The following is a 15,250-nucleotide window of genomic DNA, read 5'->3' on the forward strand; positions in this document are numbered from 1 at the left end:
TACCGTAGTACAAATCTTTACCGTAATGTAATGGGATCGTTTCGCAGCTTATTATTTACCTCGATACACGATACGCAGAAAGTACGGAGAAGTAGAATGACTTATTATCTAGGAGAACCACAGACAGCTACAAGTAAATATTTTTACAAACATTACTTTAACAAAACTAACCGTTCTCTCACTTTCATTTTTTTATCGGGATAAAACTTGGAGAGCGTATTAAAAATATTTAGACTACGACAGCTCAGGAACTGTTTTATCTACTTAAAACTTATCCCTGGCTCCAATTAAAACCAAATCGGCAGTTGGGATGCATTCTCATTTTGGATAAACATGTATGGGAAACACTCTGAATTAGATCAATGGGCTCGACGTGGAATAAAGCGACCTTTCAGTTCTTCAACTGAGGATGAATTGGCCAGCACGAGTCCTCGGAATAGCGCCCCCACGTCCCCCGCTGCAGCCGACGAATACAGCCTGAGTCCACGCGTCCACTGGACAGCACAATTGTCCAACAAGGTTCAACTCAACAAGGGGAAGCCGGGCGACCGTTTGGGACTTGGGGACCAGCTCCTTCAACTTCTCCATCACTGGGGGCAGAAAAGAAGTGCGTTCCAACGGTTCCAAAATTGTCTTGCATGCAGAAGGGTTAAACTTCACGGTGGCGGTGATGCATGTTACAAAAGTAAAACTTTCTTCATATGTGAATAGCAGTTCTGTCTTCTCTGTACTTTCTGACGTTCTTCTTCATCTCACAGTACTCACAAAGAATAATCCTCAATACATTTTCATTTTTCGTTACTTTTTGACCTCTGTCACATTTCCTTTATTCACAGCTTATTGGCATTGGCTTCACTGGTCACTTGTAGTATTAATTATTATTTATTATATTGTGGGTGTTGCAGTCTTGTTCCGTTTTGCACTCATGTGTTGTATATGACGATTATTTTATGTATAGACCGTATTGGATTGGCTGGAATATGTAGTATGACCTTTCCCCGTTAAACTTTGAATTTTCACTACTAGCATGTTTTGTCACACGTTAAACGATTTTATTTGCTTAACACAGCACCGTTTAATAGCATGACGTTATACTTATAGCTTTTGTTAAATATATTTAAATGTAATTGACGGATTTTCACAGTTAATCGACAAGAAGGTATTGGAGGTCTTGCTCGCGTGAATTCTGCGGATTCCTTGGTTGACTCGCTAAAAATGTCTGCCCCGATGCATCCTGCTGTTCAACGTGACCGACGCTCGAAAGGGATAAAGGATATCGGGCCATCACTGGGGATGAAGAAATCCTCTAGCTTGGAATCCCTTCAGACCATGGTGCAAGAGATTGTGATTCAAGAAGATATGAAGTTCGGCAACGTTCCGCCAAGATCTGGTCCTCAAACTAAAGTCATTCGAGGTCGTGGCTGCAATGAGAGCTTTCGACAAGCCGTCGACCGAAGTTATGAGGCACCATTGAGTGGCCTTGATAGTCAAATGGAAACACGTAAGTATTGCACTATAATTGTATTTGGTATTAATCTGAACCATTACTTATTCTGTTACTATAAAGTGGCGGAAGAAGAAACTGAATCCTGTATATCGGGCGCACCCTCGTCGGGAAGGAATAATATGAGAATGGATCTGGGCGACGTTGAAAAACCCACAAAAAAGAAACCAGGACTTTTTCGAGGACTGGGGTCAATGTTTCGATTTGGGCGTCATCGAAAGCCTACTGCCTCCATGATGAAGGGTCAAAGTGGAGATTGGGATGGTCAAGATAAGGGTGGGCATTATGGCTCAAATATCGATCCCGTTCAGGTAAAGCACATTCCACCTGTCATTCATTTGATTGTGCCAACAATTAAATGCTTGAAATGATTGATCAAATGTGAATATAACTTTAGGCTAAACAATGAATGCAACTTGAATATGTATAACAGGAGCAGTATAGAAGGTTGGCTGAAAAACGGGACGCTCGGAGCAACGCGTATGGAACAACTACAAATTCCAATGACTACATTGATGAACGACAACTCCAGCCGAGCAGAACATCCAACCACTACAGTACCGGAAGTGGGAGCATGCGAGTTAAAAAGCAGAGCAGGAAACCCGTGGAAATTTCTGAGCAAGATATCAATGGGAACCCTAGGAATCCTAGTTCACACCTCCGATCAGCAAGTTACGACGTGTACAATGAAATAAATAATCGGCCAGGAAGTCGGGTTGGATTTGTCGACCCAAAGAAATCGTCATCCCATTACATCAATTATGATGAAATCAAACAACATCTAAAGTAAGCAGATTTATATGATAAATTTTTGAAGAGTAACAGACCTGAAGAGTAACAGAATCAGTACCTGCAGTTGTTGTACCTACATATTTGTTCATTTATTGTATATCTTCCAACTATTTTCTAATAGTATGAGAGTGATCTTCCTCAAAAGTGGATGTATGTATTTACGTGTGATGCAGTGACTGCTTATTTGTAACATGTCCCACTAATACTTGTTCATAGCGAGCCTCCTGGTGGAAGAAATTTCGGGAATACGCAAGGGATAACTGATGTGCAATTACTTCAAATGCGAAACACGGTTGTGGAACAGAGAAAAAAGGCAATTTTGGAAAGGTTGGTTTTAGTACCCTTCCAAGGATTGCCTCTCTTTGCGTTGCGTTGCCGCATTCTTTCCGAAATGGAATGGCCTGCTTATTCATGAATATATATTTACGCCATTGTGTGCTTCAGTGTTATAGGAAGTTTGTTTAATTTTATTTTTTGCTACAATCACTTTATTTGTTTATTCACTTATCACAAGTATAATTACTAAATCATAAAGAAAACACGACTATGAATAAGCTTAACTAGGTGCACGCATAGTGAATGTGTTTCAAAATTTGCAAGACTACCATGTTTAAAACACGGTGTTTAGCCAATTTCTTTATTAATTTAGAAAACTGCGCACGATTCAATGCATTATTGTTGCAAAAATTATTTATTCAAATAATTTCAAAATGCCTAATTCTCATCGTTTCACTTGTCTCCTCATATCTAACAAGATTTGTTATTTTCAGTCGGAGACATCAACAACATTACCATTCTCAGCGTCGCGATAGCCCTCGAGAACGTCACGATCGACCAGTGTCCAATTTTTACGAGTATGAAAGTGTTCAAGCAGCGATGCATTCACAGCAACAACAACCGCACAACCAAGTGCATAATCAAGTACAGGTCCAAGGAGGAATGCCCGTCAGTCAGCATGGCCACTATGGTCAAATGAACACCGTGGCCATTCAACAGCAGCATCTGCAACATCAGAGCAAGAGAAACAACAACAATGGAATAACTCTTCCAAGTCCAACAGTGCCTTTGTCGATGGGTGTGATGAGGAAGCAAGTGTCTGGTTCCCAGTTCCAAGCTGTGCCCTCCTTCCAACAGAATCAACCTGTTGGGCGTGACACTGGTCGAGGGGGGACTTCTTCCAACCACACAAATAACGTATGCACCTTTAGCGGGCAATCACAATCACAACGCCAGACCACACAACCTAACCTACATCAAAATTCCTTGCCCCGGCGACACCACAAAGGTAATGTCTATAATAATAATCGAGGCACTACACAATTTCATTGTGTATGCTTCCAAATACTTTAATATTTAGGATGATGACTAATAAATGAAATGTTATTTCATTTGAATTTCAGATCCCATGAATTACAATCAACCACAAACCTCGAGTCATTCCACGTCACAACATAGGCAAACTCTTCAATCCCATCAATTCCCTTCGTCCTCATCCACAGGAGGTCGTTATGCTATAGGCCCTCCACAAGGGTCGTACTCACACCCCCAACAGCAACAACTCCACAACCAAAATCAAAACTATGGTTATCATCATCCACAGAATCATCAAGTAACTCAGCCGCAGTCAAGTTCCACGCTGCGAGTAGTAACGCCTCAGCAGCATTCCAATAACATTTCGAACGGTGGTGGGTCGTACTCTTCTACCTCAATGTCTGTCGGATCAAAAGTATGAGTCTTACTGGTCGTATAATAATTTTTACAATACTTAACCCTGGTGATTTTGAAGATTAGAGTCATGTGTAAATGAAAGAGAGTCGTGATGATTTAATTATCCTTCGAAACAAAAATAAGTCAGCTATGATTCAATAACGATAATAGCTCAGATGACAATGATTGTATATTTAAATGACACGTTTTTGTACTTTCCATTATTCATGATTATGGAAATTTTGGATCTCATAATTTTAAGGCCGCCGTCCAATATACATAAGTGTATACATATATATTCATTCCTTCGATATGATATGCAAATTTATTGTGGTCTAGCCAAACTAATTAATGTATAGAATTATTAAGATGATATACAAATATCATAAAAGTTGGGCATCGCCCAAGTACGCGTATGTAATAAGCACATGTTCAATGCACGAAAATGGCTTTTCTACAACGTTCTTTTTGGATTCTTTACTTACTTTGACTGTTTTTCTACTCAAACTTTTTGATGAGTTTCAGTTTTTTAAACTTTTTGTTTAAAGACAATCGGTGGGAATTTCTGCAACAAGCTTCCCATCCAAATTTTTTTCGGTACAAGGTAATCCTATAAATCCCGGTTTATTTATTTTATCGTCCTGTCGAGTGATTTTTTCGCATGTTGCAAAAAATTGCAATATGCAAGTGCCAATTGGTCGAATATGTATGATCAGCGCATCTCGGTATTTTTACCAGCCATGAATATTTAATTGATACTGAATAAAAAATTACTTGCAGACTCAATTGTCGAAACATAATTAATTTAATGTTTATTGATTCATAAAATTAATGGCATTGGTTGCAAACTTCATTTGGAGTCAAGCTCAGTATTGTTGAGCTATAGTCATCAATCATATAAATTATAGGCAGTTCTTGAGATCAACTGTTGACTATTGCATCTTTGCATGCCCACAGTTTAAATTAATTATTAGCACCACTTGCATAGATTTATAGGTTGAGTAGGATACTCACTTCCTCCTTATTTGGAAGAGACGAACAAACGAAATCTTATTCTATGAGTGAACACATTCGAAGCTGAGGAGCAATAAGTTACTACCTATTCCGAAACTAACAGTAACATTTTAATAATGCGTATACTTTCACTACTAATATTATGTACTTGTTCACTGACTTGGATGTCATGTACTTGAAAATGTATACAAAATTCAGTTAATTTAAATAATAATTCATGGATTCTAAGGACAGTCAGTCAATATTTTTGAAAAACATTAGTTAATAACATGAAAAAATACTGCTAATTCTATTTCTTTTGGACGGCGTGAGTTTCTGAGGCTAAAATACTGTGATGAAATTGGATAAGGTAGTCAGTCATTCAGTCATTGTCAATACTTGGACTCCAGTTTCCAATGCTGGTTCACATCGCCAAGATTCTCTTCGACTAATGAAATTTGATTCCCCACCCTGAACACCAAAGTATATCATGTTTTGAGTAGATTTGGTATTATCTCGTAGATACATAAATATCATCCTATTTTATTATTATTGCATTCACCCCATGTTCCGAAGGCACATTTGTGAGTCAGCATTAGGTCGAATTACACAAATTTTGCTGTTTGGATGAATTTCCTCAGCAAACCATGTCTGAAATGGCCTGTTTTCCCAAGCCTATTATATATAACGCGTGTAATAGTAACATCATGCAAAGTGTATAATACTTAAATAAGTTTATTACATAAGACGTTTGATTAAATAACTTTACTCACACTTTGGAACAACAGGCGGTCAGAAGGTTCGCAATCCCAAGCTAATGACATGCTTTCATCCAATAACGAGGACAATCTAAATTCACCAGGTCCTAAAAATATATTTAAGGTCAATAATTACACGTAGATCTCAGATTGATAGCTAAATTAAACATGACATAGTATGTACTTACGAACTAAGAGTGCTTTGAATTTCTGACTTTGAGCATTTGACCACTTTTTCGCAACCACGGGAGGATTGTTGCTGTTGCTTGCACTTCCGCTGATAGCTTCAATCACCTAGATAATGGACAATTTTTGATATTAATTAACTAGACAAACCAAACACAAAATCGTATGATTAGTCATATCAGCTACTATTTAATTCTGTAATTGCAATTAAATACTCACAGTCTTATCCTTCATGGAGACAATTTTGAAAATTTGGTTATGTTGAAATCCTTTGCTCATCTCGGAATCTTTATTCTCCTCTCGCCGACGACGTTTACTGCTACTGGAACCCATTTTTATGGAAAGAAAAATTAATCACAACAAATACTTATTTTGAAATCCACCCAACAATAAAACCTCTCCAGCAGCCAGAGAAATCAGGTGAGTTTATTATCAAAAGAGCCAGCCCTAGCCCAACCAAGAACTCACTTTTTTGTAACTTTTCTTGTATCACCTCTTCTTCTTGAGATTGAGATCAGCACGGTTGCGTCACGTTCTTTGTTACCGGCATGGAATAAAAATCATCTACAAGCGCAAATGCAAGGTGTTTGTCAAAAAGATATGTGACCCTGCACGGACTGACCTGAAAGAAGAGCAATTAGGAATGAAAGGAAAATATCTGGAGTGTGCCCAGCCCTCAGTTTCCTGTCTCTTGTGTTGTTGTGCATGTGCAATCTCAGTGTGGCCCCGTCGAGAAATTGTCATGCAAAAGGTGGAAGAAAGATAATTTGCAAGCCGACCAGATAAGAAAACCAATCAGAACGTATTATTCATTGTGAATAAGAAGACTTTATTCAGACTTTATGCAGATTAGTTCATTTAATATGCATTTCTCGCACTACTAGCGATACCGACAGCATTGATATTGATTCCATCCCAGAATACAATTTCCCCGACTGGCAAGGGCCGTCGTGTAAGGGAGCGGACACTTTTGACGACCTCCGCTCAATATCCTCTGACACTTTGTCCAGTAGCACGTCTGAGAGTAGTGAGGGTCGTGACCTGGCACATTCAATGTCCATTTTAAGATAAGTACAACTTGTGAACATATATTCATATCATGATGAATGCCTTTACCTTGGACAATAACGAACAGCGTCAGAATCGCGGCCAACCCCACAAATATGATAAGTGATTTAACAGCAGACATGATGCTGATAATGGTCTTTATGTATATTTTTAGAGGAAAGTGATGATATTGGAATATGGCCTACTCTAAATTAATCGGAATGAATGATGACATGGGATGAACTGTGAGATGCTTTTATACGTGTCGTATTTAAATATTGACCTTTTTGCTAAGAAAATTTAAAATTGAAGAAAATGGTGAATCATTTGATAGTCAAGATTTCTTTTACTTTGAAACTAAAAAATTTGGGTAGTACGACAAACAGAATATGCATGCAAGTAAATATTTGCATGGGTTCTTGGAAGAGCAAATGAGACTCAATGACTCCAGCTCCAGCAATTATGTGCTCGTCAATTCTACTGATTCTGTAAGTTGATAGGAATATTGGCAGCATATTTGCAAGCCAAACATCATGTATTCTCAAGTTAAGCAAAGATACTTGATTCTTGTTGTACGGGTTTTAGTATATGAATACTGAGAAACGGACGCGTCTGAAATATGCATAACATTTACTTTTATTCTGTGAAGGACTCGAGTCAGGGGTAAAATTTTCAGGTATTAACATCATTGATTGGTAAACATTTATATTTTGATTCATCTAGACAATTCTCTCGATTTGTTCTAAAATTTAACGTACGCGAATGTATATTGCTATACCATGTGGTTTGACTATTCTGTTACTTGATTATTACTGAATTAACATTTTTATAAAATTTGTAAAAATAAGGAATGGGTATCAAAACAACGGGATTAAGTAGAAATAATTTACACGGTCTCAGGAAGATGGTGAAGGGTTGGTTAAAAGCTGAAAAGGAAACATTCCGTAGTTGCCGAAATCACAATTATTGATTGTTTCCTCGTGGACTAGCACCGTAGTGGGTGGTGAACAAGTGGGGAGAAGGAAGTTTATATGCTATATCATTTTCTTGGCCTTGTTTTCTTCCAGCAGATACTTGCAATCATCAATTAAGAAACTAAAACAAATTGAGAATTACAATTGTATTAATAACTGACTCATTATTTACAGTAGTGAATACATAGTTCTAACTTCTAGTAAATATGTGTTTAGATATTGCAAACATACCTGTACCAAATCAAGGTAATGGGTGCAGTGACAAGATGCCACAATGCGTGGGCGTCTATTGCCCAATAAAATGGTGGAAAATCGAGAATCTCCAAGCACAATGATAAAACTGCCAATGCCACAAAAACTGCACATTTCCACACATGCTGATGAGTTTTCCGGTTTAACCCACTCCAGAATAGCCAGCACGCCGCATTAAGTACTCCTGTGTAACGAACAATTCTTTTTAATAGTATCTTTTTATAGTGATGACCATAATGTGTGTGAATAATACCCATCGCAATATTTGCCTTCATATTATATCCATAGTCGAAATGTACAAACGTCAAGTAGTGAACATGGTAAGCACAAAACGATAGAATTAGCACGCCTGTTGTGATCACTGTAAATAAGAAGCTTGTTAAAGTTGATTCGAAATCAAAATGAAATTATCATGTAAGAGTGGACTTTTCAGAGTCTCATATAGTCTAAGAGTGGACACCACAAACCCGAACTCGGGCTAAAAATGTATAAATTTTCTCACCTTGAAGACACATCCACTTTTGTGACAACCTTAAGTATAAGATCGTGAAAGAATAATACGAATAAAATTTCAAATTGAAGTATAATAATTATGTGCTAAAAACTGACCTGACGAAGACAGCAAAGAATGAGAATGCATTCATAGAGAATGCGCTGAAAGCGAAAAATTAGGCATTAATTAGTCAATTGAAAGTCGGATCGGAAGCATGTCAAGATGATGCAGATAAAGTAGAAGTGTGCAAATAATTTTTATACTAATCTACCGGCTCTACGCACTGACCTTAGGTAGTCCATTATCTCGGTAATGGGAAAATCTCTCGTGTGGAAGACAATGGACCACACCCACCCGTTGATACACACAGCACCAAAAATATACCAAAGGCTGAGCAATGGAGCATTCTTGGGGACATTGCATCTCAGCCTCAACAGACCCGTGGCGTGACCAAGCAAGTTGAAAAGGGAAAATAGCACCGACGCTGGTTCTTGAATCCCCCATAGCCTCGTGAAGGGCCACTGCAATTATTTAGGAATTGCCTGAAACTGTCCCCGTGTGAGTAATTTTGATGTATTTTCAAGTTGCATACCTTCCCAAAAAACTGGGGAACGGGGATTTGGTGTTGTTGGAACGCCACGACCTGTGTTATTATTAAAATTTGTTGAAATAAATAGAATAACTAATAATTCAGATCGTTTAGTTTGCTCACTGTTTGCCACATGCAGTTATATTTGCACTCATCGTCGCTATTAAAAACAAGCAATTTGTTCATATAAACATTTGTATAAATCTAAATATAATATGTACATATCTGATTTCTGTTTTACCAAAACCACATTAACTTTCGTAAGTGCTCCAGTTGGTTCTTATACTCTGAAAGTATCATTATAATGCTTACTAATTAATAACAAGTTCTTGTAGGTACGAAAGAATAATATAGCGAGATTGGATCAGTGGGCGTGGTGTTTACTCACCATTTCCCTCGCACTGCTGGTCTTTGCACTTCTTCATACAGTTGTGAAACGTGTAGTCCCGGTCGCCTCTGGAGGCAGTGGTGACATCGGTGAGGGCGACGAGGGAGAGCAGCAGAAGGACCACACCCACCAGGCCTGAAGACCACCGCCGCATTCTCACAGCTGGCCCACGGGGGGAATTGGGTGAGGGAGGAGGACGTCAGTCGGTCGGTAGTACTGGAGAAAGGTCTGCTAGGTCATAATTCCATCAGCAGTAGCAGGGCAGCAAGGTGTAGGTGAAAGTCAGAATAAAGTGATGTTGACAGTCTGGGTCTGTTGTTGCTCGGATTTTTCCCGGCCACGAATGCGCCACCACCACCACCACTTTCTCCATCGATCGCCTGGAAGCTGAAAAAACAAAGGATTTCTAGGCTTTCTTCACTTTCTACACCAAACACGCTCCGCATAGAAAAATGCAATACTCTCGATGTATTTTTGATATCATGAATGGACACTATTTAGACATTATTTATAAGTTTATTATACATGATATAATATATTCATATGACTAATAATATGTAATTGATGTAAATATTTAAGACAAGTTTTTTTGTCAGATGGGTATAGTAAAACTGAAAAATATATACTGAAAATCAAACACACGTTGATAATGAAGTCGTTTTGAATTTGGATAGACATTTACACCTCCCAGGTAAGTGCTTGTTGCGCAATTTGCACATGGCATTCTTGACACAGGAGCTGTCTTTCCAACATAATGACTGGACGGGTTTGGCACATTTTTTTGTCTCGTCCTCATACACGTCGACCTCGTTGGGGCAGTCACACCGACCTGAGACGCACTGGAGGGGCGAGGCACACTGGTCCTTCTTGTCCTTGGAGGACGTGTCGCAGTCGGCTCCGCGGGGGAGAGAACAGATTCCCTTCTTCGTCGGCAAGAAGGTCTCTCCACACTCGCAGACCCCAGGGACACCTTTCCCATTTATGAGGGGTGTCATAAATACCCTCGTATTAATCGTAAGTGGGACGCACTCGGCGTACGGGATGCACTTGATTATTGGAAAACTATCTGGGTTGAACTTGGAGTTGTGTGTACCGTTGCGGAACGAAGAGTCAGCCGAGTCACTGTGAGAAGCGATAATGCAAGGTCCACCAACCTTACTCACACAAACTCTACGGTCGTGGTCATAAATTTGATAATCTGGATTCTTGCACCTGTCCGGAAAAAATAATAAAAACGATTTGTTAGGATTATGTAGATTAGAAGCACATATGTGTGTACGCATACATATTTACGAACCTGCATTTACCATCCAAACATCTCAAATTATTGACTTTTTCATCCCCACAGTCCCCTCGAAACCGACCACAGGGTTTTCCATATTTGTGTCTTACAGGGTCGCACAGCAAGGTCCCATTTGCAGCTTCCATCTCCTTAAATTTGCATCTGCAAATCCCAGACTTACACTTGTGATTTTCTGTACATTCTCGATAAATATTGGCACACTCGGTATTGGGAAGACCCACGCAACGTTCCGTGTCAATATTGTAGCGAGTAACCGTCTTATCACAATTGCATATCCCCATGTCCTTGTTACATACTAATCCCTTCCGGTTGTTACATTGTTCATCTCGCTCGCATTTCTGGAGATAGTCTCGACGTCGGACACATAATCCAGTGACTTCATCCGGGTAGAAGGATGACCAACAGGCACAAGTGGAATTTGCATTTCCTTTGTCATCGTCGCGTTCACAAGTGCTAAACATGACACACTGGCCGATCTTCTTGGTTGGAGAAACTGAGGCTTCGCTAATATGGTGAACGCATGGATGACCGGCTTTTCCCACGCAGATGCCTTTTGCAGGTAGGAACGTCATAGACAGTGGATTGGCACAGTCGCAGGTACTAAATTATAGCGATCAAGACATTATCACATAAATTCAAAGTTACAAGTATGAATTAATTGTATCTTGGAGGTGCTCACCTATTAATGCATGCAAGCGTTTCCTTCATATCACAAAGTTGACTTTCCGTATCTGAGGAGCAGTTCTCGCCATAGTGTCGAAAATTTACAACGTTGTCCTCCAAATAAATAAATGTCGTTGTGATCGTCGTTTCACACACAATTATTGCAATTTGTAGTGAGACACAAAATAAGATTGCACAAATTGCAAATAGTTGATTTATTGTGATCATGATTATTTGTGCACGTTATGTAGATTTTTAAAAATAAATGCAAAATAAGAACTACACAGATAGTTCACCAAAGTTGCAATATTGATTATGACAGGAGGAAATAATTTTACTTGCTCGGTTTTATAGACACATTATTCTCATTCCGTTTCTTTAAAAATAAACCGTTGCAAACGAAATGTAGCAAAGGGGTGAAAACACACGGAATTGTCTTTGTGGCACGCCCACAACGTCTTTCTGCACTTTCGTGTCATTGTCTCACATTACCCCACGTCTCATTTTGCCCCGTTTTGACACCCCCACCCGCGTACTTCAAACGTACATGACAATACCTTTCAATAGACACCCCACATGACAAAAGTCATTTTTCGACATTCGACGCCTCCCACACGGTCATGGAGTCGTCGCACGTCAAAATGATGGCGATTTCTGAAATCCCCGCCAAAAAAATACGTCCAAAACTGTGGCAACAAAAAATTCGACAATTTTCGACTTTGGCGTCGTCTACACGGTCACACGGTCGTCGCACGTCGAAATGATGGTGATTTCTGAAATCCCCATCCAAAAATACGTCTAAAACGGTGGAAACAAAAAATTCGACACCTGACCGTTGGCGTCATCACCGTGGCGCCGTGACCTTACGACCTACAACGCCCATCTTCGAACTCATCCCGTCCCCAAAAATTAGAAACACGTTGGCGAAAACCGGATGTCGAAATTCGAATCCCTTCTAAAGTTATGGTGGATACGGACAGACAGACAGACAGACAGACAGACGGACAGACAAGACATTTCCATAAAGGGGTTTTCACCCCTTAATAAATGAAAATGCCAAATCGAGGTGAATCTGAGATGAGACCTAGTTTTGAAATGTGTTTTGCTTTTTAGTTGGTCTGCGGCATAAAAAGCATAAGCAAGCACACAAAAGCATTACATGTATCACTTTAATTTTTTGCATGCTCGCTTGTTCACTGCATGTATGGATTAGTTTTATTTAGTTTGTAAGTTACAAATTGTAACTTTGTAACAGGAATCATTACATCTCGAAACCAGTTTTGTTTGTTGTATCTGACTGAATAAGAATCATAACACACAGATACAGAATTTGGCATATTACTTGCACTACTACTTATATCTTGCAGTTGCAGTGCTATTATTATAATTTGTTATTGAAACTTAAAGAAGAGCAGAGAGTTGGGTTAATGTTTTGTGCAATTTTCCTGTTTTTACGGAAAATAAAAAATACAGTACACATTCAACATAATTTACAAATTCTTTATTTTATTTATGAAATGGATAAATCTGTTGGTGATATTCCCGATGAATTTTTGGCAAATGGGTCTCATCAAATCCAGTAGAAATGGAGTTTTCGGTGGAACCAATTCCAGAGTGGCTTGGCGTGTCTGGGAAACATTCGCCTCGCAAAGTGGGGAGGAAACCAAAATTGCATTTACAACGAGAGTTGTGACATTCCGAATTTGAAACACATTCAGAGTTTCCAACTGAACAAATTGATCCAACAATTCGACGACAGATTTTCATTGCAGGGTCGTAAATATCATTTCCGTTCTAATACAATTACAACGAAAAAGACATTTAGTTGCAAGTTATGAATTCGTCTAACGCATACATACTAAATACATACATCTACGTAATCTACATACATACATCTACATATACGTAATCAAAGGATGTTACCTGACATTCACATTTCATGTTCTTGCACACCAAGGGTTCCGCGCATTCCTGAACATTTTGTCCAGGCACTGCACACGTTGATCCGTGTGAGAGTCTGCAGTGGCCTGAAAGCGTCTCCACAAAACCTTGAACGCATTCACACTGGCTCAACGGAGATAGGTCACGTCGAACACACTCGGCATTTTGTACACAATTTTTGAGTTTGAGAGACTGTTGCGTGCTGGAGGGGAGGAAAAGGTGACACAAACCACCCACGAGGGAGAGGCAGTTTCCAGTGACGTTGTCGAAAACTTCGTACGAGGGGTTTTTACACCTGGAATGATTTTAGCTTTACGGAAATACTGCGTAAGAATAATTCTAGATAATAAAAAATATCACCTGCATTCTCCATTGACACAGGCAAAGTAAATGTCACTGCAGGACTCAGCCTGATCTCCATCGACCCCACAAGGTTTCGAGTAGGACAGACCACAGGTTTTCGCCGCTGTTGCGCTGTAACCAATATTACACGCGCATTTCCCATTCAGACATTCAGAATTCTGAACGCAGTCCTTGGTTCGTGCACAGGCGTCGCCAATTTTACGACGACAAATTTGATGATACTCGTCAAAGGTGGATAGCCTACAGGAGCATAGCCCTTCCACGCAGGAGAGGTACTTGAGATCATCACATTCCGTCGAGGCGGCACAAGAGTCGTTGTACGATTTTTTTCGGATACAACTCCCACTATTGCTGTCAGGAAAAGCATGGGCTTCACATTCACAAGTTCTTCGTGACTCGGAACAGTAGGCGTTAGAGACGCACGGATTGTTTTCTCCAAAGAAAAATTTTGGAGGACTGCATCTCTGCCCTTCACGAATAGCACACTGTTCTCGAACACTGTCATAAATCTCGTACTCGGACGAACAACGACAAATCCCTTCCACGCACGACAACTTGGAATTGGCGTCACACTGACTTGGGTACAAGCAGTGATCCCCGTAATGACCTGGCGTATAACTAATTGATAGTCCTTCTTGGTGACTAACTTGAGCATTCCCAATACGAAATTGTAGGATTGTAATTACCGCAATAAGTATTAGAATCTTATATTTTCCAGTCATGTTGACAAATTATGCTAAACTGGATTTATTATTCCAGGTTTTGGTAGATTTTTTAGGTTTAACCTAGCCAATAATGGGCGAATCGCATTTAGAAACAAATCAGAACTGAATGAAACTAATAGTAAGTCACGCTATGTAACAGAAATGTCGGGAGGAAACTAAAAAATCTGATACGGTTGGAATCAAAGTTGTTCATCAAGCTCAGAAAGTGAGAGCTATGTACATATGTACATGCTTATTGCATGACATGATAAAACAAGGACAATCGATGAATGTTAATTAACAACACTATGATGGAAACACTAACAGTGGCACAATGATTTTAATAGTAATTTTAAAACAGAATAAGGATGTTTACCTTGAAATGAAACTGAACATATACTGTAAATGAATAGACAGATTGCAATAAAAGTGAAAAGAGATGCCAGGAAAAAAATGTAGCATTATTTTACATGTAAGCAATAGTATCATCATTATTGTTGCATTACACTCTTTTTTCAGCCAAGGTATGTAAAAGATGTGCATTGTTTAATAGTGTTAATAAGTAGAGGAAATGATGACGATATCTAACAATC

General features: G+C 39.2%; 4 protein-coding genes across 14 annotated transcripts in view; 1 reads left to right on the forward strand and 3 right to left on the reverse strand.

Moving 5' to 3' along the window:
* LOC110852585 (partitioning defective 3 homolog) overlaps positions 1-4,789 on the forward strand; it is a 35,119-nt gene extending 30,330 nt beyond the window's left edge. For 5 of the 8 annotated variants that reach the window (XM_035853539.1, XM_035853540.1, XM_035853541.1 and 2 more), the window contains 7 exons: positions 359-685; positions 1,145-1,501; positions 1,568-1,815; positions 1,938-2,290; positions 2,513-2,623; positions 3,067-3,581; positions 3,697-4,789. In XM_035853539.1, the coding sequence (XP_035709432.1) occupies positions 359-685; positions 1,145-1,501; positions 1,568-1,815; positions 1,938-2,290; positions 2,513-2,623; positions 3,067-3,581; positions 3,697-4,028 (2,243 nt within the window). In that variant the 3' untranslated portion in view covers positions 4,029-4,789. The remainder of the gene's footprint in view (positions 1-358; positions 686-1,144; positions 1,502-1,567; positions 1,816-1,937; positions 2,291-2,512; positions 2,624-3,066; positions 3,582-3,696) is intronic. The other 3 variants (XM_035853542.1, XM_035853543.1, XM_035853544.1) reach the window with 3 other exon arrangements.
* LOC110852587 lies at positions 4,790-6,659 on the reverse strand. 3 transcript variants are annotated; one of them, XM_022100689.2, is made up of 6 exons: positions 6,409-6,659; positions 6,160-6,259; positions 5,943-6,048; positions 5,770-5,861; positions 5,559-5,671; positions 4,790-5,467 (listed from the first exon to the last, which is right to left on the reverse strand). In XM_022100689.2, exons 2-6 carry the CDS (start codon positions 6,217-6,219, stop codon positions 5,389-5,391), a joined length of 450 nt encoding a protein of 149 aa, XP_021956381.1. In that variant the 5' UTR covers positions 6,220-6,259; positions 6,409-6,659; the 3' UTR covers positions 4,790-5,388. The 3 variants fall into 3 exon arrangements, with proteins under 3 accessions (XP_021956381.1, XP_021956380.1, XP_035709441.1); XM_022100688.1 differs by having other exon boundaries at positions 6,160-6,262; XM_035853548.1 differs by having other exon boundaries at positions 6,160-6,269.
* Positions 6,660-7,605: 946 nt separating this feature from the next.
* On the reverse strand, positions 7,606-12,402 carry LOC110851865 (post-GPI attachment to proteins factor 3). 2 transcript variants are annotated; one of them, XM_022099789.2, is made up of 12 exons: positions 11,666-12,329; positions 10,981-11,586; positions 9,684-10,895; positions 9,537-9,582; positions 9,419-9,455; positions 9,299-9,349; positions 8,995-9,227; positions 8,823-8,867; positions 8,716-8,744; positions 8,467-8,574; positions 8,193-8,397; positions 7,606-8,082 (listed from the first exon to the last, which is right to left on the reverse strand). In XM_022099789.2, exons 3-12 carry the CDS (start codon positions 9,835-9,837, stop codon positions 8,022-8,024), a joined length of 969 nt encoding a protein of 322 aa, XP_021955481.1. In that variant the 5' UTR covers positions 9,838-10,895; positions 10,981-11,586; positions 11,666-12,329; the 3' UTR covers positions 7,606-8,021. The 2 variants fall into 2 exon arrangements, with proteins under 2 accessions (XP_021955481.1, XP_035709439.1); XM_035853546.1 differs by lacking the exons at positions 7,606-8,082; positions 8,193-8,397; positions 8,467-8,574; ... (4 more) ...; positions 9,419-9,455; positions 9,537-9,582 and having other exon boundaries at positions 9,848-10,895; positions 11,666-12,402.
* A 733-nt stretch (positions 12,403-13,135) lies between these two features.
* LOC110852114 (multiple epidermal growth factor-like domains protein 10) lies at positions 13,136-15,014 on the reverse strand. The gene is made up of 3 exons (XM_022100093.2): positions 13,951-15,014; positions 13,573-13,885; positions 13,136-13,443 (listed from the first exon to the last, which is right to left on the reverse strand). The coding sequence occupies exons 1-3, from the start codon at positions 14,673-14,675 to the stop codon at positions 13,156-13,158; spliced, it is 1,326 nt and encodes a 441-aa protein (XP_021955785.1). The 5' UTR covers positions 14,676-15,014; the 3' UTR covers positions 13,136-13,155.
* Between the last annotated feature and the right edge of the window lie 236 nt (positions 15,015-15,250).

Source organism: Folsomia candida, unplaced genomic scaffold (assembly GCF_002217175.1).
Source record: "Folsomia candida strain VU population unplaced genomic scaffold, ASM221717v1 Fcan01_Sc007, whole genome shotgun sequence".
NCBI lineage: Eukaryota > Metazoa > Arthropoda > Collembola > Entomobryomorpha > Isotomidae > Folsomia > Folsomia candida.

What these genes read in the sequence shown, in the direction of transcription:
- LOC110852587 (XM_022100689.2), bottom strand. Translation starts at nt 6,219, where the DNA reads ATGAGCAAAGGATTTCAACATAACCAAATTTTCAAAATTGTCTCCATG. An exon ending in TCTCCATGAAGGATAAGACT is followed by an intron (nt 6,049 to 6,159) that starts GTGAGTATTTAA and finishes TCCATTATCTAG; the next exon opens with GTGATTGAAGCTATCAGCGG. An exon ending in ATGTGCCTTCGGAACATGGG is followed by an intron (nt 5,468 to 5,558) that starts GTGAATGCAATA and finishes TTTGGTGTTCAG; the next exon opens with GGTGGGGAATCAAATTTCAT.
- LOC110851865 (XM_035853546.1), bottom strand. Translation starts at nt 11,877, where the DNA reads ATGATCACAATAAATCAACTATTTGCAATTTGTGCAATCTTATTTTGT. An exon ending in ACGCTTGCATGCATTAATAG is followed by an intron (nt 11,587 to 11,665) that starts GTGAGCACCTCC and finishes GCTATAATTTAG; the next exon opens with TACCTGCGACTGTGCCAATC. An exon ending in TGTTTGGATGGTAAATGCAG is followed by an intron (nt 10,896 to 10,980) that starts GTTCGTAAATAT and finishes TTTTCCGGACAG; the next exon opens with GTGCAAGAATCCAGATTATC.
- LOC110852114 (XM_022100093.2), bottom strand. Translation starts at nt 14,675, where the DNA reads ATGACTGGAAAATATAAGATTCTAATACTTATTGCGGTAATTACAATC. An exon ending in TGTGTCAATGGAGAATGCAG is followed by an intron (nt 13,886 to 13,950) that starts GTGATATTTTTT and finishes AAATCATTCCAG; the next exon opens with GTGTAAAAACCCCTCGTACG. An exon ending in ACATGAAATGTGAATGTCAG is followed by an intron (nt 13,444 to 13,572) that starts GTAACATCCTTT and finishes TAATTGTATTAG; the next exon opens with AACGGAAATGATATTTACGA.